Here is a 21,280-nt window from a genome sequence, read left to right on the forward strand (position 1 = left end):
TAATTGTTGTATGGTATGTGATATATGTATACATTTTAAAATTTATTCAAGCCTCCTGTTTATTAACAGACAGCAAACCATATTTTTATTATATTCACACTGTGTCATTCACATTTCCAGTACAGAGTATAACTGAATGCTTCTGATTTACTCAATTTATTTATTATGCTGGTGTCCACTGCAGCTGAAATATGGATTGTAAGCTCCACTGGACCAAGAAGATATCTTTCTAAGGTGTTTGGTGCTGCTGTAGCTAATCTCTTGGCCAGGCCACTGGAGATCTGTTGAAAGATTCTACAGATAATAAAATGACATGCTATTTCACAAAACATCATATTTCTTCAGGAACTGTACTCAAGTTGGTTTGTCTCCCGGTCGCTCAGCGTATGTGCTAAATTCCTGCTTTAAGAATTTGTAGGAAACGATTAGTAGAAGAGGGATCGAGTTCCTTTATAAGACACCACTAGATCAAATTTACCCTTTCACACTGGAATATGGCTGCTTCAACTTTCAGGCCGTGTACCTGGGTGGCAGACATGTAATCAAGGAATCATTTGGTTGCGCTTCCTTTTGATGGCAATTTTCAGTGATAAATTTGATTTCATAATTCAAAAGATCAAAGGAAGCAAATCTCATCACTTCCAGCAAGATCAGAGAATATGGCGTTTCTCTTCCTCATCCGCTCGTTAGCACTTCAGGGAAGCCTGAAGCGATCTACCTATGAGAGTAATCTTAATAGAATGGTACGAGCTATACTATGTAACATTCATTACTTCAGTGATAAGGAAGTCGGACCAGAGCCAAAGACCTCTCAATGACTCTCTCCTTGCTCAACCTCCAGTGATTCCTATGGGTGGCAGGATTTCAAAATATGCAGAGGTTTGGATGCTGCCCACTCAAGATCACTTGGCTTGCTATCACATCCGCAAGGGCATACGAAATTGAGTTCCACTTGTTACCAAGAGGAATATTTTTGTGACAAAAAGTAATTTTGAGGCACCACACCAAACAGAGGACCTCATTCAGAGCCGCTCGCAAAAAGCAAGCTTTCGCTCTGAATGAGGGCGGTCGCTATTTTTTTTTTTTTTTTTTAGCCGGCCTCCTAGCCGCTCACTAAGTTGTGGGTGACCACCTACAGCTTTTGCGAGCAGCCAGGTGATGGTCGCGATGGTCTTAATAGAACAGGAAGCTCACTACTGACATCACGAGTGATGTCAGTAGGGCCGCCCACAAATGGCAGTCGTTCCTTCAGGAACGCCTCCGTTTGTCCAGCCACCCCCCCTCCCCACCTAAAAAGCGGGGCGAGCTGTTGATCAACATCGACAGCCGCCCTTTTTGTAGCGAGCCCCGGAGCAAGTGAATTTCTCACTCACTATGTGGCTTACGCACACGCAGCGCGTGCGCAGTGCCCCACCATCGACCCGTTTGCGAGCGCATAGCGCTTGCGAGAGGGTCTGAATGAGGGCCAGAGTCTTTAAAAGGGGAGATTCTTGTTAAAATTCACCATTTGCTTGTCTCCAGTTCTTGGGGATGTTTTCCTCCACCATAGACATTCCCCAATGGGCAAGGTGGCATACACAGGACCTTCTTCTGGATCTGCTCACTCAGTGGGATCGTAGATAGACTTCTATGGATTATATCATCATACTTGCAACGGTATCAGAGAGTCCCTCAACTGACGAAATGGAATCTCTATCACAGAAGTATTGCTCACTTCCTCTGGAACCCTCACACTTTTTCTACCGTTCTAAACCAGTGTTAAACTTGCCTAAAAACGCTCCAGTTTCTGAAAGCTTACTAACCATTGTCCTAACTACTTAGTCATCTCCTCTGCCCCTCCTCCATATATCCTTCCCTCTAACTTAGAAGTTAAGCTCACGGGCATGGCCCTCTTCCGTCTTGTTATCACCTATCTCAAGCCATGTCATTACTTTTCCGCTACGTTGTCTCTTTCTCCATACATTGAGTACAGGATTATTTAGTGAATTGACTCACCGCTGCAAGCTCCTTCAAGCTACAGCAGTTTTCCTTCCCCCTGCCCCTGTTATTTGCCCTACTGAGTTTGTGATGTTAAACTAATGTTTGTTCATATGCACTGTACTTGCGCTAAGGTTAGATTTTATTTATGCTCCGTTATTTTTCTTTACAAATATCCCGGGATTTTTTCCGACAGCTGGATCATTGTTGCTTTCATAAACCGGCAATGTGGAACCATTATGTTGGATTTGTTGGCAGTCAAGGACAGAAGACCATTTTATATCCCTTTTTTTTATTCTGCATTGCAAGCAAAGACAACAGCTTAGCCAGTTATCTCAGCCAGTGTCTTATCCATACAGGTTTTGCACAAATATATTTTTCATTTACTGGACTTAGTCCAGAGTTCCCCAAATAGTTCTAATGGCAATAATGCGGAATGTCAAAATAGCTTAGTTCTATTCCTGTCACATGTACGCTAGGGTGGAAGGAATAGATGCTTTGTCAGTGCCATATAACTTAAGGCTGGTGTACATGTTCTCTTCTTTCCCTCCTGAGACATTGACTGACTGCACCATTTGAATAAGGAAATAAGCAGTGGAGGTCAGTTTTGTTATCTGCGATTTGCAATAGCTTAAGGAATGCTTCTGAAATAGCCTTGGCCCCTGGCACTTTGGGTAGATCTTCTGCACCAAGTACCGATTCTAAATTCAAATCCAGTTATCCTCTCATGGATGTAGTGGAGATTGTGCTGTCATTGCTGAAATGCAAGGGTGTCTCTGACAAGATGATAGATGTGCTGCTATGTCCTCTTATCAAGCCATTTGTGGCACTCTGGAATCTCTGTGTTGTCCTGAATCCCCTTAATATCTGATCGTTTTTAGCCTTTACAATATGTCTCCATCAAGTGGCTCACTCGTAAGGTGTGGTTTCTGGTAGCAGTCATGTCTACCCTGTTGTGTGGGGAAGTTACACACACTTGATATGAGGAGCCTTTTCTGGATATTTATATGGACAAAGTGGTGTTACAAACTAATCCTACTTTACTATGTGAGGTATTGTCCACTTTCCATATCAATCAGGACAACCTAATCCCATGTCTCTATCGGCAACCAGCTAACCATAAGGAAGAGCTACTACATACCCTGAATACCACCAGGGCAATGTGTGTTTACCTCTCCAGAAGATAGGAATTCAGAAAACCAGATCTACTTTTTATTCTTCCGCTAGCACTGTTTATAGATAGCCCATACAGTAAAATTACTCTTTAAGGGTGATTAAACCGTACATAAATAGACAAGTTCACAACTTTATATATACTGTATATAGGAATGTAGTCATCGTTCCGACAGTCAGGGTGCAGATGGTCACAATACCAACTTCCAACTTTGTGGCATCAATTTGGGTAAGGCACTTTAGCATGACAGTAGCTCTCTGCAAAAGTTGAGTTCTATCACAAATAGGTTTTGACTGGCCTGCACAGTGCTATGATCTGAAATTCATCAAAATGGATGTAGTAAAAAGATCCTGGTGGTGACCATCCTGATGGTCGCAATACCAACTCCGGAATCCCGATGATCATCACAATACTGGCTCCAGTATCCCGACAGTGAGTATTAGGTATAGGGTTAGGCACTAGGGAGTGGGTTAGGGTTAGGCTGCAGTAGGGGACAGAGGGTTAGGCTGCCAAAGGGGACAGTTAGTTAGGCTGCAGGAGGGGTGGGTTAGGGTTAAAATACTTACCAACATGCGCCGGGATTCCGCTGTCGGTATTGTGACCATCTGGATGGCCACGCCAGGATAATATATACAACCCCATCAAACACCACTTGGGATGAATTGCCCCAACCTCATGCCTTGATGGGTGGATGAGAGTCCCCGCAGCGATGTTCCAAAATTTATTGGAAAGCCTTCTCAGAAGAATGGAAGCTTTTACAACAGTAAAGGGAAGAAAACTCCATATTTAATGCCCATAGTTTTGGAATGAGATGTTCAACAAGCACATATGAGTGTGATAATCGGGTTTCCATAAACTTTTGGCCATGTAGTGTACCTTCCGAAGGTGTTTGTTCTGACTGTCTCAACTCGGCTCACTAGGGTATTAACCCATTTGTGTAAGGCTGCCATGGGGCATTTAACTGGAATTAAATTAGCAGTTATATTTCTCTCCAATCACTTGTTACCATGACAGTCGGGCTGGTAAGACCCCCTTCTGCCTTATAACTGGGGATGTCAGGATTTTTCACATTCTACACACAGTATACAGAAACTCGGTTATACATTTGTAGCATTTCATGCACTGTCAAACGAGGTTCCATGGAACAGTAGACTAGTTGGCTAAAGTATTATTTTTTGTTTTTCCCCCTAGACAGCACACATTAGCATTTGTTCCTTCCTCGGGGCGAATCTACTCATTTGGCCTTGGTGGCAATGGACAGTTAGGAACTGGGTCAACGTGCAATCGAAAAAGTCCCTTTACTGTCAGAGGAAACTGGATATCACACAGTGATTACTCCATGCATCCCAGCAGTAAGTGTGCTTTGTTTTCTTTCCTAACATTTTTACTTTTTGCTTATCAGATCTTCATGTCTACCACTTACATATTGTTTTGTTTCATATACCAGATACTGAAGGGTATTACTGTGTTAAGAAAATTTTCTCCGGTGGAGACCAAAGTTTTGCACATTACTTTCATATACAGGTATAATAAAAGACATCCCATATACCCTGTTACTCAGATTTTCATTGTGTTTGCAAATAATGTTTTTAGCAACTTAATGCACTTAAAATAATAAAGGGGATTCAACAGGGGCCTTATGCTGGCCATATTTCTACGGGTCGATTCCACGTTCCAACGTTCTGATCTGACGACCTGCAATTTGTCGATAGATGGACAAAATACTACATGTTAACTATCCCCGACTCGCCGTTTACGATTATTTTTTGGTCGGAATCGGCAAATTGAGATTGTCCAACATGCTGGATTCTCACAATCCCCAACCCAGGCATCAGAAGAACGGGCAATTGCCCCCATAGCTGCCTGATGCATGGGTCCCATTAGGGCAATGTAACACAAGACTACTGCTTTAATTTTGAAATATAATCAATAAAATGAATGGAATGCCAAAAATATGCTTGTGTGCCCCCATGCTGGAAAATTCCACTCATTACAATATAATAAATGGAACTTTCCAGCATGGGGTCACACAAGCATATTGTGGCCTTGACCACTATAGAAAAACTGAGCAATGTTGGATACTCGAAACAGTGATTGACCATTGCTTCACCAAGGTCTTTTGTGTGCAGGGTTGCTAAGACATTGGGCAGGCTTAGATCCTATGTGGAGTCTAGCCACTGGAGAGTCGATGAAGCATTGTTCCCATTTAATCCCAGGCCCCTACAGATACCAGGGTTATTTGTTCCCACACCTACTTGATGTCCCTGTTTCTGTGTACTGCATCTCTCACGCATGCAACTTAGGTACTCAATCATAATGTATGTGATAAGACACAGCAGTGATGTGAACTGTGTCCATCTCTGAATCAGATCCTTGGCCACTACGTAGAACTTTTCAGGCAGCGTTGTTACCAACCTGCAGGAAAAAAATGCCCTCAAAGAGCTTTTTACCCTAGCTTTTTTCTACAAAGTGAAAATCTTTTCAACTATTGAGTTTAGAATGTTTGCAAGTATTGTCATGGAGGAGGCGTTTGATTTTAAGATAGCCAAGATTGTTAAATATCAGATACCGCCGTTCCAGGATGCATTATTCAACTTTTATTTTATTCTGTCTATTTTACTTATTTTTTTTAAATTGTGAAGTTTCTCATTTCTAGAACTGCCTCCCTCCAGATGACTTTAGAAAGCATAACAATTCCCGAAAAATATGGACCGTAAACGAGGAACTTATTCAAAGATGGCTGACTTTCTCAACTGGAAGACCTCCATTAGATATAGTAAAGTAAGAATTTCTCTTAAATTCTTGTCCAAATGCCAAAACTGAATAATTTTCCTTGTTGCACAAAACAGCAAAAGTTTATTTGTTTTTTAACAGAGGGCTTAGATTATGCTACCACACTGAATTCACTGTTAGCTACATTTAGGTTTGTTGAGATTGTAAGTAGTAATATTAGGTCCCCTACAGTTGCCACCTATGCCTGAAGCCAGGAGCCGACCAATACATATGTCACCAGGCAGTGACGTTTTCTGCGCATGTATCCAGCCATCCATAAAAATTCATGTAGCCGAGGCAGAGTGAGGAAGTAAATTCAGCAGCTGATGTGGTTGGGATTAGGATCTAATACAGTGCTCATATTCTCCCCTGTCTGAGACATTGCATGATAGATGGAATGCTCCTGCTCTTTAAGCTGCAGCAGCTGCCTTGCAATAATTTATGGAGCCTGACTCTGGGTTTTACAGTGAGTGTCCAGGGGGTAAATTTACTAAGAATCGTGTTGGTCTGAATGTTGCTGTACGGGAGTGTTGAGTCTTTTTTTTTTTTCCAACATGGGAATTTACTATTGCAAAAACGGGAGTATTTACTGTATCTTTAAAGTTAATCACGGGCGAAATCACAGGTAAAATGCAGCCGATAATACAAATTAATACACCATTGTCTCAACACAGTAGTTTCTCTAGACAGGAATACAACATGGGAATTTACCAAAAATCGTGATTATAATCACGGGTGTAATACTAGCAAACTCCAAATAGAAGTTTCAAATAGAGCCCCTCCTGTTGCACCGTGTCTAGCAGAAACATACACAGATCAGTGTGATCTGTATATGTTTCTGCTTTGTTATTGTGAATTAAAAGCTTAAATGTTTTCTAAAAAATTGACGTGGGGTTCCCCCCCCAAAAGCATAACCAGCCTCGGGCTCCTGACCCAGTCCTGGTTCTTAAAATACGGGGAAAAAAACAAGTAGGGTTCCCCTCTATTTTAAGAACCAGCACTGGGCTGCTGAGCCAGTCCTGGTTTTAAAAATTGGGAGAAAAAAATGCGTAGGGTTCCCCCTAGTTTTAGAACCAGCACCAGACTCAATTCCAGCCAGGGTGTAATGCCACAGCCAGGGGACCCTGGTCACCTCAAGCTGGTCACCCCAAACTGAAGCCCAAGGCTCTTCCCCGCACCCCTGGGCGGTGGGTGCAGGGCTAATAGTGTTGAAAATAGAATTAAACTATTGTTTTTTACAGTGGAACTACAGGTGCCAGCGTGCCTGCCCTTTGGCACTTGTGGAACTACAAGTGACAGCAGGCGGCAGGCACCCGTACTCCCACTGTAAAATAGTTAAAAAACCACAAGACACACGCACCGTATATTGTACAATTTATTACACACCTACCACACTCACACCTACTTACCTACTGCCAGATGTTCAGTCCCCTTCTCCATGTAGAAATCTATTGGGTTACCTGTAAAAAAAACTCCTATACTCGCCTACTGCCTGGTGTAGATTCTGTCCCCTTCTCCAGGTAGAAATCCAATGGGTCTTGGCAAAACCAAAAAATGAGTGTCCCGTTCCAGCTCGGACAAGTATAGGTATATGTGTTATGAAATATATGTATACTACGCGGAATGACAGAAGACGCTACTCTTCTGCAATTCAGCTAAATCAGAGGCCGCTGTACATGTAGCGGCCGTTGATTGGCTGTGACCCACATGCCTGTCACTCTACATCACAAGCAGCCTTCCCATATCTCACTTATATCTGCAGGCTGCTTGTTCGGGAGGGAAACATGGGTAGTAAACAAGGGCAGGAATGATCACATACACCATCGCAAAACACGATCCTGACAAACACAGGCGCTAGGTAAATACCCGATTTTATTTAAAAAGAAACTCCCGATTTTGATTGTTTGTACCCGTGTTTAAAAACGGATCAAATAGGGACCAACATGAATCTTAGTAAATTTACCCCCCGGAGAGCGAGACCTGCACCTAATTGCTGCATGAGGTGGGGTAGGACATGCTAGGGGAGATGTACAAAGTGGCCAAACTGTTTCAAAGGAAGTACAATGCATTTGTGGTAATGTTTAAAAATAAAAGGCCACTTAGCATTTCTGAGGTGTGCTACACTATCTGAAACTGCATGCCAAGAGTTATAGAGCTCAGAGAGAGCACATGGGGAAAGAAAGCAAATATACAACACAGAGCAGTTTAGATATTTTAACACAGATCAAACATAGATTACATTTTAATTCCTCATATAATTCATTTCTAAGCAGAGACTGTTTTGTTTTATTTTAATAGTGAAATTGACAAAGTGTTCTCATCAGCTGCTTGTCTAAATGGGAGTTTTCTATCAACTAGGTAAGTGTTAATGCTCATCTGTGTATTCTTTGTCATTATTTTATAAGTTTGATCTCTGTTATCTAAGCTGTATAGGGTCTGTGAAGACTACAGTAGTGGGCACCTTCAAGAGCCTTAAAATGTTGCTCTCTCAAGGAGCTTAATATAACCAATCCATACAACGTACTGTATCTGGATTATTCAGGGGTATGGCCACACCGGCTTGCTGTGAAAATTGGGATTTCTCCTCTTCCACAGCTAGCCCAGGTCCTTCTCCCTCTACCCCCCTGGTTATACTAGCAAGAAATAATCCCTTGGAGCAAGGCAATTATGCCTCAAATGCAGTTGCTACATAGGTATGGCCAACCCTTTAAGGAAAAAGCCAATAGAACAAATATGGCAGTGCTAGGATATGCAGAGGGTTATTAAATACAAATGTATGCTGATCAGCTTGTGTTAAAATATGCTCAAATTTATTTTTTACGTGCAATTTACATACAATAAAAAAAACATCTATATGACTAAGACTGTGCTGGTACCAGACTCCAAATCAATAAAACCAATAGCTGTATAGACGTGTAGGTAAAAAGAAGTGTGAGGATCATGAATCATACTGAGGGATATTTGGAATATCAGAGTGTCTTCATAAGGGTTTGAGGGCACACAGTGCTTATCCCCCTGGTGTCTTCATAAGGCTTTGAGGGCACATAGTGCTTATCCCCCTGGTGTCTTCATGGGGGTTTGAGGGCACATAGTATTTATCCCTCTGGTGTCTTCATGGGGGTTTGAGGGCACATAGTATTTATCCCTCTGGTGTCTTCATGGGGGTTTGAGGGCACATAGTGCTCATCCCCCTGGTGTCATCAGGGGGGTTATAGGGAACATAGTGCTTATCCACCTGGTGTCATCATGGGGGTGATAGGGCACATAGTCCTCACCCCCCTGGTGGCGTCATGGGGATGATAGGGCACATAGTGCTTATCCCCCTTATACAGAAAATGTATGACTTTCATAGCGCAGGGTAGCATTGTCCAGTGATCACCAGACAGTAACTAGTAGGGGAACCTATCCCTAGACTCCAACATTTTTTGGTAGTGCAGGGGTTAATGCCTGGTTATCACACTGACTACCAGGCATACATTTCTTGAAAGAGGGAGCTCCCTTTTTTCAAAACGAGGGAGCCCCCATTTTTCTGTCTAATACAGTGGCGGGGATAGAGGGTCTTAAAGTATACATGTGGATGATTAGTGGGGCTCGTCGGTCTCAGCAAAGGGTATTAAGAGCTATTTACGTAATTCGATTTAAAAACAACAATTTTGTGGACATTTTTAGAAAAAATATTAACAATTTAACTGGTTAATTATAATATCGAATGCCGTTCTTCAAGATCCACATCGATATACCTATTTTTTTTTTACATTGACCGGACTTAGGCCCTGATTCAGAGCCGTACGCTCTGAGCAGAGCGCACGCTCTGAATGAGGGCCGCCCTCCATAAAAATGGAGCGTCCTCCTGGACGCTCGTATAGCTGTGGGTCACCACCCACAGCCTATACGAGCGTGCAGTTTGATGGCCGCGATGGTCTTGACCATCGCGACCATCGAAACTGCGAGCCGGAGCCTGCGGTTGAGGTTTTCAACCGCAAGCTCCGGAGTGATTTTGGCTCTATCAGAGCCAAAATCACTCCCACTGACATCACTAGTGATGTCAGTGGGCCGGCTTCTGACGGGAGGCGTTCCCGTGGGAACGCCCCCGTCAGGGAGGCACGCCCCCGGCACGCCCACCAATGGGGGCGTGCTGTCAATCAACATCGACAGCACGCCCCCTTTGATCAGACACAACGAGCGCATGACTTTCCTTCGCTCGTCGCGTCTGGCGCATGCGCACGACGGAGCTCCCTCCATCGTGCGCATGCTCAGTGCAGAACATCGACCCACTTGCGAGCGGACAGCCGCTCGCGAGTGGGTCTGAATCAGGGCCTTAGTCTTTATGAAAGACTGAGGACTTGTTCATCACTTATGATTCCCAAAAAAGGGGTTTTGTAATCCTCAAAGCAAATGGCGTCCCATTTACTTTGGGCCTGATTTAGCATGGATCTCTATTGCAACAGCATACGCAGATCGGTCGATAGTGCGTACTGCACTACGTATGTAGCGCGCATGCGTGAGTTAGCATCGTGATCGCTTTGCAATCACTCAAGCAGAATGAATGCCATTGCAGAGTGTGTGACAGGCTTTGAGCATTTAGGGGCGGTGAGGGGGGAGTGGTCTGAGAAACGCAGGCGTGCCTGTCCGTTTGAACGCCATTTCCTGGGCGTGCATAAATTAGCCATTGAGACTGCATACACAGCTTGAGTACTGCGTGCAACAAGACTTGCAGTTTCTGCTGCAGGTCAGACCTGTTGTAAATGTGCGTGAGGGGCCAATGTTACTTGATGTTCCCGATGTATATGCAGGACTGCAAGGTATTACAGATGTGAGATAGCGGTAGTGGGCTTCTCTATGCTGGCTGTGCGATGGCTTAGCGATTGCATTCAATGGCATATTTTCGCAGCAGACCCTGTGCATAATCGCAGCTGCGATCACAGTAGCGATCCATGCTGAATGAGGCCCTTTGTGTGGACATTCATCAGGTTTACATTGCTCTGGGCTAGCTGTTACCTTCCAGGGTTACTGCTCATTCTACTCAATCGATGGGCACTTCTTGAACTATGCTTCAGGGGCCTCTGCTGCTCAGCTGTTTAGGACAACCACCTGGTCTTCTGTGCACACTTTTGTGAAATTCTACCATTTTGACAGTCTTGAATCCAAGGAGGCTAGGTTTGGTTTGGGCGCCAGGTGATTCGTGATTTCATTGTTGGCGGTTCCTGTGGTCGGCATATGGGTTGGTCGGTCGCCTGTGAACGGTATATCTGAAAGATATATTGCATATATCGGGTATACACACTGGTCGAAATGGCTGGAACGATATATAATTTGTTGGCTGTGCAAACTATATATTGGCCAGTGTGCACCCAGCATTAGAGTTCTCTGAAGACTGGCTTTAAAACAGTGAACTAGATTGTGAAAGACTGATTCATTCCTCGCTTATAGCTGATTATAAACTGCTACATATGTACACTTACGTTTAACTATTACGACAGTGGTTATTCATAGCCACATATGAATTTTGCAGTTTATCTTTTATTTGCCATCTTGCATTTAAGCTATTATCTATTAAAATGCATTGTGTGTATTTTTCCCTAGCAATAATGATCACTACAGGACGAGTAGCAAGTTCTCGGGCATAGACATGAGTGTTGCTAGACTCCTCTTCCACAAGTTCCTGAATTCTGCACAGCCACAAATTGTTCAACTGGTTAGTTTTCAATAATTGTCAAAAACTGTGTGTACGTTTCATTACTATTTCATTAGTTGCTAGTGAATTGCCAGATTGCATTTTTATAAAAATTGGTTCCACCCATAAAATGTCTTCACTGTAGTTCATGTCAATATTATACAAGTATGTGTCCAATGCACACATCAAATAAATATTTCTGGCAAATGTAAAATAATCGTGGAGAATTGAATATGGACATTTATATGGATTGACACACATTTAATGATCTCTTATTTCACAATACAAGCACAGGAGAGCCCTGAACATGTGGTGGATTAGGTTCTGGCTCCCTGCAGAAAAGCAAAACATTGCGGTTTTACTATTGTAAATGCAGAGAACATGTTTACGCTTTGTATTTAAGGTTGGTGGTTTGCATGTTCTCTATTTTTATTTGCTTTTATCGCCACGAGATGCCAGTACAGTTCTCTACTTTAATGGTACACTTCTCTGATGTCCTTCCATGCATTAAAAAAATGTACATTGAGCACGTCAAAAGCGACTTTTATAATGAAATGCCGAAAAGCGTGGCCCTTCTGTAACGGACACTTTACACTAATCAGAATGGAGTAATGTGCTTGGTACTCAACTTTGACTCCCTTATACAGGATTAGCTGGGAAAGATATCCCAATTCCCACAGACTTTTTGTCATAGAACTATGGCTCAACAGGGCTGTAGAGGGCCCAGACGGGCCTAGGTAATTTCCGATGTGGAGGGGGGATTTATCCAGAGGCAAATCAAGGGAGGCGCGATCAGTGGGATTGATCTCCTCCTCCCTCCCCCCTCCCATCCTCCCTCCCCCCTCCCATCCTGCACAGCTGGAGCAGACTGCTGCTGCTGATCAGCGGCAGCAGCCTCCTTGGTTTCACCTCAGCCCAGCACACAGCAGTGCCGATGACAGGTAAGGGGGAGGGGTGGGCGGACCCAGTTCCCCGCACAGCCCCTCGATCAAGTTCGTGCAATTGGTATCTTCTCCCCCACATTACATTGAGTCACTATTTTCTCTTTATGTTAACTTTGGAAACATTGCTTGGATTTTGCTTTGCTTTCTGTTTTTGTCTCTTCTCTCATGGGATCACATTTGCTATTTACTTACCTGCAAAGCTACAATCCGTTTTAAAAGTCTGTATTTATTATTATTTGAGTTTGTTTTTTATGTTGCTTCACCTAGGTGGCTGCTAGTTTGGAAAAAAATCTCATACCAAAACTACCAACTTCTCCGCCTGACATTGAGGCTTTAAGACTGTACCTGACGTTACCAGAGTGTCCTCTCATGACCAATCCAAATAACTTCTCCTCTTTGGCAATCCCTTTTGGGAATGCAATTGTTAAGCTTGATAAGGCTCCCTTAAAAGTTCTAGGTGAGTCGAGATTACTACTGAGTGGTTACAAAAGCAGATGCTCCACCTGTTTTAAGTGTACATGTGAACTGGTATATACATTGTGTAATAATCTTCATTATTACAATATAAAAGTAATCAGCATAGAACCATTGGTGTGTGTGTATGTATGTATATATATATATAATATTGGGTCCAGAGTGCCCCATTCAGCATACCCTGTACAACCCCCTATACTTTCTGCCGGCTGTGCTACCTCCCTAGTGAATGTTTATCATTCCCATGTGAAAATGTGTTTTATACACGTATATAATATGGTATGATGCGTACACATAGTTCAAACATTATCACTTAGAATGGTTATGTTATTTCCCTAATTCCTTTACAGAGAAGTGGTGGTCTCTGCTTGAACATCCAGAATTCATGAGGCTTGTACAGCTTTTTAAAGACGTTGTGTTGCATCTCTTGAAACTCACAAAAATTGGGATTCCTGTTACGGAAAGAAGAATTTTCAACACGCTCCTTAATACAGCCCTAAAGGTTTTGGAAATCCTACACAAGGTATGTGTCTAGTTTGTGTATCTAAAGTTGTGCAGTGAAGCATATGCTCCGATGACTAGTGATGCTATTGCTATACTGTTTAAATTCTCAGTAAATATATTCATTACTCTACATATTAAGGATGTGGTGGGAGCTAAAGTGGTAAAACTCTCATTACATGTGGGTTTTTTTTCAGTGCTTAAATTGTTATAAAAAATGTACAATATTTATAAGTTTTATCATCCACTGACATTCAAGCAATATAAAATGTCATTAATGTTAGAAGTATGAGCTCAGTGTAAGAATGAATGCTATATACGTAACATCTACCAAGAATCTGTAAAGCATTGCAATCGAATGTAAATTATGTTTTGCATCTTTGAATAGGAATAAACTGCTGCCATTAGTGCCGCCAGAGTAAATGTGTAACAGTGTTGATCTATAGTTATCTTAACATCCTATTATAACCTGAAAATGTACCAAAATTATAGGGCACCCTCCTATCTCTTCCATATCCGCTGGCTCTGTCACACACCCAGAGCTGATTTCTAATCCACTCTGTCACAAGAGATTGTCACTTAGGAAACAAACCATTCTACCACCCTTCCAGGAGCTTCTTCAGAGAAGTGGTCTTTCCTAATTTGGGGCACACAATAAGGGTTTACTGACCTGCCTCAACACTTCTCATTAAATTCTTTGGCAGTGACAATGACCGTAGAGTGATGTAGTTATATAACATGATTTCTGTTTTGTTTACAGTATGGTGTGGGAGCTTTCAGATATGAGAGATAACAGCTCTCATATCTGTGTATGTTTAATGGTATATTTACTTATCTGCATACTATAAGAAAGGCCAGATATTGCAAGCTGGAACCCATCATATTATTACTTTAACAGGTAAATGAACAATCTGGACAGATTATACCTTATGATAAATTCTACATCCATGAAATACAAGACTTTGTAGATATCCGGAATGATTACGTGAATTGGATCCAGCAACGGCCAATATGTATGGTAAGTTTGGTATCTCAGACTTATCATCTGATAAATATAGGGAGTCTATTACAATAGCGACCCCGGTGTGTCAAGGTTTTCTCCATTTGTTCATGAATGTAATTTTTCTGATCATTACACTTCTGGTACTGTGACATATCTTCTATCTGTGTATGAATCAGACAGTGCATCGCTACAAAGCAGATCTGCCAAGCTGTCAGCCATCTTTGTTAGCTGGGCCCACCTTGCACCCATTTACAGAGAACTGAGAGAGCCTTTGCTGACACATATAATCATAAAAAAATCCAAGTATTTCAGTCCAGTAATCAACATTGTGCTTCACCAATAATGCACATAGACAACCAGTAACATAATGCAGCTGCCATGAGGCACGCAGTAGCACAGCAGCAGATAATATATTTTTTCGGGGGCGGTACAGACCCAGAAAGAGGCACCGTAATCGATTTACAGGCCGCATCTGTAGAGAACATGCCACACAACTACAGGAAGTGAGTGGTGTGTGGCAGCACACTCTTAGCTCTCTGGCAAAGTTATTCCTAGACTAATGCCTGGAAATCTGCTTTGGAGCTGCATGCAATGTCATTTGTTTAGGATACAATAAAGATTAGAGAGTTTTATATTAAAATATGGTAAGAAAGTAAAAGATGTCCATCATTGTGTCTTAGGTTTCAGGGCGCAGACAAGCCCTCATCTGTATGTTTGCAGATACAAAGTTAGTTTTGACTAGAGTCCGTGCAAGATGTCTCGTTTCATAAAGAGGACCCAGACAAACTAGAGGCCAGTTCTAAACGACCTTATTGTGTTCACATTGGGACTGAGACCGGTGTGCAACATATGCCATAAATGGGATCATGTTTAATACATCCTAGGCTAAGCAATAGCAGATGTGACCTCTAAATCCAGTAGAATATGATCTTGTATTTAAAGGGCATTATGAAAATGTGGTTTCATTTTGGACCTCAATTCGTAAGTCCTAGAACTGTTGAGAGTCCAGGGACAACCCAACTAATTTAAGGGTGTATTCTAAGTCTTTTAAACTTTTACAGTAAGAGCAGTGTAACTATGAAAAGTGTTCCTTAATAACTGGTTTTATAGCAGACATGTTACAAAGATTCTATAGAGGAAAGAGAATTGTCGCTCCCTCACCAAGTGGTATATTTACTAAAGGTCGGTTTGCTTTTTTGGGGGCGTTTTTCCCATCTGTTTTTCAATCGGCTCATTTACTAAACCGAGGAAAAAACGAACAAATGATCAACTTTAGAACACAATAGAACATAGCACACTATCAATGGTTTTTTAGTTACAAGAATGGAAACCATGGATTTACTATGAGTTTGATTTAGAACTCACAGCAAAAACAATTGCAAATCCACCCAAATAATAGACCTTGCTAAAGCAGGCAAGTGTGAGAAGTACTGCACAGATCAGTGTCCCCCCTTCTATGGTGTCAGCTGCCCTGGCTGCTTCAGACTAGTGTTGGTTATTGGAAAATAGGAAGAGCCCCGAGTTGTTTTCCCCCTATTTTGCAAATCCCCAGCCAGCTACAGAAACAAATTAGCTCATGTTAACAAACTATCCCCACCATGTTATCTGGAAAATACACACTCCGCTATGGTTCAAAGACAAATATTCATCATTAAGCTTATAGCAATAACAGGAACAGAAATCATAAGACCATTAAAGTTACATAACAGGGGCTTAACCATCATATACATATAGCCGGTCTAAGTCGACGGAAATACCTCAGCGTCTCCTAGACAACCAAGCAGCGGGCGCTATCATGCGCTCCACCGTCTAGGAACAGACAAGAACACATACCCGTCAGCGTATCCATAATGACGGCCATCAACACAACATGCACTTGTTACCGGAGTGAGTCGTCTGAAGTACCTCAGCGTCTCCTAGACAACCGGCAAGCAGGCGACACTATCCTATGTTCCACCAACCAGGAACTGACAGGCTCGCATGGACGGTCATCAACCTACCGGAAGTGCGTCAGCGTATCCATAGTGACGGCCATCAACACAGCATACTATGTGTAACAATATATTCATATAGGAACATCCTTAAAAACCAGAGGGACATCTACATAGCCTCAATATCGGCTATGGACAGGAACATCGTGTGTGTCAAAATATACTCTTATGCAGTCCATGTAATAAAAGTTACATGAATAGGGCCTGGATCAGTAATAATCACATCATACTTAGACTAGATCTATAAGATCCACAAAGTATTAAAGGGACATAGGCTATTCAATATAGCCAATATGTCGCTATTCGGGGGAGCTCAAGTCCAGACCTTACCTAGAATTGCATATATTCTAAAATAATCCTCACACTGCAATAATAATTACGGTTAGTATAACCACATGTAGTTAAAATTGCAAACACAGAAAGAAAAGAAATAAAAAAAATCACAAATTATAAACACCATGTGCACATAACATATTCATTATAATAATAAACATAAATATCAAACAGCACTCTATACCACATACAATTGCAATCAATGGCGATGTTAACCAGATACTATCCAGTTTAAGTAGAACCAAAAGAGAACTAGAGTTGTGCACGAGTAACTTATTTGATTTACTGTAAGAAAATTTTTAAGGGGTTGTTCTCATTCAAACCGCCCGGAACGATGGTATCCAGTTCGTAAATCCAGCGTGCCTCACATTTTCTCAACAATGCTTCACAATCACCACCTCTAATGGACTTGGGCACATAATCAATTAGCATGCACCTTAATGTGGAAACTTGGTGTCCATGAGACAAAAAATGTTTCGCGGCAGGTTTATCCGTATTGCCTTTCTCAATTGCTGATCGAATAGAGGCTCAGTGATTCGCCATCTGCTCTCTAAATGGTCTAGTCGTTATGCCGTTGTCATAAAACCCACATGGGCATGTCAAAAAGTAGATGACATATTTCATAGTGCAAAGCAACTTATGTTTCATTTTAATTTTTCTTCCACTGTGTGGGTGTGGATATGTATCACCGCTTAGCATCGAACGACAAGTCACACAAGAATTGCACTTAAAGCAGCCTTTTCTTTGTGTCCTTAGCCACGGTACAGTTTCCATTTTTGGTTTTAGCATAGGGCACAACAGCAGTTGGCGAAGGTTGGGCCCTCTTTTATATGCATTCATTGGGGGTGCATACAGTGGGGCAAAAAAGTATTTGGACAGCCACCGATTGTGCAAGTTGTTGCACTTTAAAAGATGAGAGAGGTCTGTAATTTCCATCGTAGGTACACTTCAACTGTGAGAGACAGAATCAGAACAAAAAATTCCGGAAATCACATTGTATGATTTTTAAACAATTTATTTGTATATTCTTGCGGAAAATAAATATTTGGACAATCAAAAAGTTTAACTCAATACTTTGTAAAGTAACCTCTGTTGGCAATTACAGAGGTCAAACGTTTCCTGTAGTTCTTGACCAGGTTTGCACACACTGCAACAGGTATTTTGGCCCACTCTTCAATGCAGATCTTCTCTAGATGTGTCATGTTTTGGGGCTGTCGCCGGGCAACACGGACTTTCAACTCCCTCCACAGATTTTCTATTGGGTTGAGGTCTGGAGACTGGCTAGGCCAATCCAGGACCTTGAAATGCTTCTTACAGAGCCAATCCTTAGTTGCCCGGGCGGTGTGTTTGGGGTCATTGTCATGCTGGAAGACCTAGCCACGTTGGATCTTCAATGCTTTTATTGAGGGAAGGTGGTTTTTCCCCAATATGTCACGATACATGGCCCCATTCATCCTCTCCGTAATACGGATCAGTCGTCATGTCCCCTTTGCAGAAAAGCATCCCCAAAGCATGATGTTTCCACCCCCATGCTTCACAGTGGGTATGGTTTTTTTGGGATGCCTCTCATCATTCTTCTCCCTCCAAACACGGCGTGTGGAGTTTATACCAAAAAGTTCTATTTTGGTCTCATCTGACCACATGACATTCTCCCAATCCTCCTCTGGATCATCCAGATGGTCATGGGCAAACTTTAGACAGGCCTGGACATGTGCTGGCTTAAGCAGGGGGACCTTTTCGGGCGCTGCAGGATTTGAATCCATGAAGACGTAGTGTGTTGCTAATGGTAACCTTTGTGACTGTGGTCCCAGCTCTCTTGAGGTCATTGACCAGGTCCCCCCAGTGTAGTTCTGGGCTGATCCCTCACCGTTCTCAAGATCATTGATACCCCACGAGGTGAGATCTTGCATGCAGCCCCTGTTCGAGGGAGATTGTCAGTGGTCTTGTATTTCTTCCATTTTTTAATAATTGCGCCAACAGTTGATCTCTTCTCACCAAGCTGCTTTCCTATTGTCGAGTAGCTCATCCCAGCCTTGTGCAGGTCTACAATTTTGGTCCTGGTGTCCTTAGACAGCTCTCTGCTCTTGGCCATGTTGGAGAGGTTGCTGTCTGACTGTTTGAGGGTGTGGACAGGTGTCTCTTATACAGTTAACCAGTTCAAACAGGTGCCATTAATACAGGTAACAAGTGGAGGATAGATGAGCTTCCTAAAGAAGAAGTAACAGGTCTGTGAAAAACAGAATTCTTGCTGGTTGGTAGGTGTCCAAATATTTATTTTCCGCAAGAATATACAAATTGTTTAAAAATCATACAATGTGATTTCCGGAATTTTTTGTTCTGATTCTGTCTCTCACAGTTAAAGTGTACCTATGATGGAAATTACAGACCTCTCTCATCTTTTAAAGTGCAACAACTTGCACAATCGGTGGCTGTCCAAATACTTTTTTGCCCCGCTGTATTTTCCCAGTTTAAGTGCAGAGTCTGAGGTCACCAAGTTCCAGTGATTCTGATAAATCTGTCTAGCCTTTTTCGATGTATGATCAAAAGTTGTAACATGTACAAAGCTATATGGTTTCTTCTGTGATTGTCTGTCAGTTACAGGTGACTGATTACGTCGATATGCTTTAGTAATGCATCGATTAATAGTCCTGAGTGAGTACCCTCTTTCGAGGAATCGTATTTGCATATCCTCAATCTGTTCTCTCGCACGGTTCTCCAATGAATTGATCCTCAGCACACGAAGGAACTGGGAGATCGGAAGGCTTTCTTTGAGATTTGTAGGATGTTGACTATTCGCTCGCAATATTGTGTTGTGGTCAGTCAATTTTCTAAAGAAAGTAGAGCCAAGCCTATCACCATCTTTGTATATGGTAACATCTAAAAAATCCATTGATTGCAAGTCAATATTGTATGTAAATTTGACAGATTCAGGGAGCAGATTAAGTTGCTCAACCATATTCAATAATTCTGACCTTGTACCAGATCACACAATAAAGACGTCATCAATAAAGCATAGGTATGTCATTAGTTTATCTCCACATCTATGTAGAATATATTTTTCTTCAAATGTCGCCATATACAAACATGCATATGACCGCGCGATATTCGAACCCATGGCTGTCCCATTGACTTGGGCATAGTAAACAGATCCATATAGGAAGTAATTTTTGGTAAGTATTACCTCAATCAAAGAAATCAAAAAATCAACAGGTGGTTTACTATGATGGGCCTGTATAAGATTCTCACAAACAACCCTAATACCCTCCATATGCGGGATAATCGTATATAACGATTATACATACATCGTGGCAAGCCACATATTGGAAGATACAGCGAGTAACATCCGTATCTTTTCAAGAAAATCAAAGGTGTCCCTTACAAAACTGCCAATATTTTTCACAAGAGGTTGGAGGAACTGATCAACAAATATAGCCAACGGTTGTAATAGAGAACCCATGGCTGAAATAATTGGTCAACCAGGGGGATCATCCAACCTCTTGTGAATTTTAGGCAAGGTGTAGATAATGGGAGCAATCGGATGACTCACAGTAAGGAAATCAGAGGTTTTCTGGTCAATCCAGCCTGCATTTAAACCTTTCAAGACAATGAGCTAATTTGTTTCTGTAGCTGGCTGGGGATTTGCAGCCCTACAGGTGTGTGTCTTTAATTGATTACTATGGACAGGTATGTATGTGCTATAAGAGGGAGCTCAAGCTGACCTGTCAGTATACTCGTTGCCAGTGTACTGGATTTTTGCCTTGCTGTGATGCTGACTTGTCTTGAGATTGACCTCTTGGGGTCGAAACGTTGATTGGGTTATATTTAGTAATGTTGAAATATATCAATAAATATGGATGATTTTTTTTCTACTGACAAGCGGTGAGTGCCCTCTCTCTGGCTCACATAGCCAGTATTTTGGATATATATATATATATATATATATATATTTATTTCACAAAGATTATTAGGGTGCTAAGGTCACATACTGTGTTATTTTTCATCATATTCAATCCCAAAGAGATCAAAAAATGAGACTAGCACCCCATCAGCTTAATGCAGAAGAAATATTATGTATTAATTCACAGCCAAATAGGGAGCATGGCCCCAAATCAGACAAACATACATAGATCTAACCTGTCACAAGCCGCATGCTGGCCGCCACGTCCCGGAAGCAACATCACAGAGAGTTCCGTATACCCAGCCGGCCGCATGTTATGCCTGACCGCACGGCTGGGTATACGGAACGCTCTGTGATGTTTCTTCCGGGACACGGCGGCCAGCATGCAGCTTGGCCTCCCGGTGACAGCTGAGATCTATGTATGTTTGTCTGATTTGGCGCTATGCTCCCTATTTAACACCATGCTTTGACATTCATTCTGTGCTCATGATGAAGGTGGTCTACCACTGAAACGGCCATCGGGCTCCTGTTTGAATACC

The 21,280-nt window shown here is 42.1% G+C and overlaps 1 protein-coding gene across 2 annotated transcripts in view; it reads left to right on the plus strand.

Annotated features, from left to right (window-relative positions):
* The window catches only part of HERC4 (HECT and RLD domain containing E3 ubiquitin protein ligase 4), a 116,937-nt gene that overhangs the window by 34,446 nt on the left and 61,211 nt on the right, over window positions 1-21,280 (plus strand). For both annotated transcript variants that reach the window (XM_088476326.1, XM_088476328.1), the window contains exons 8-15: window positions 4,343-4,503; window positions 4,599-4,675; window positions 5,808-5,932; window positions 8,222-8,281; window positions 11,507-11,618; window positions 12,809-12,998; window positions 13,366-13,538; window positions 14,415-14,534. In XM_088476326.1, coding sequence (XP_088332452.1) covers window positions 4,343-4,503; window positions 4,599-4,675; window positions 5,808-5,932; window positions 8,222-8,281; window positions 11,507-11,618; window positions 12,809-12,998; window positions 13,366-13,538; window positions 14,415-14,534 — 1,018 coding nt within the window. The remainder of the gene's footprint in view (window positions 1-4,342; window positions 4,504-4,598; window positions 4,676-5,807; window positions 5,933-8,221; window positions 8,282-11,506; window positions 11,619-12,808; window positions 12,999-13,365; window positions 13,539-14,414; window positions 14,535-21,280) is intronic.

Source organism: Taudactylus pleione, unplaced genomic scaffold, assembly GCF_031769625.1.
Source record: "Taudactylus pleione unplaced genomic scaffold, aTauple2 ptg000016l, whole genome shotgun sequence".
In the NCBI taxonomy this organism is placed as follows: Eukaryota; Metazoa; Chordata; class Amphibia; order Anura; family Myobatrachidae; genus Taudactylus; species Taudactylus pleione.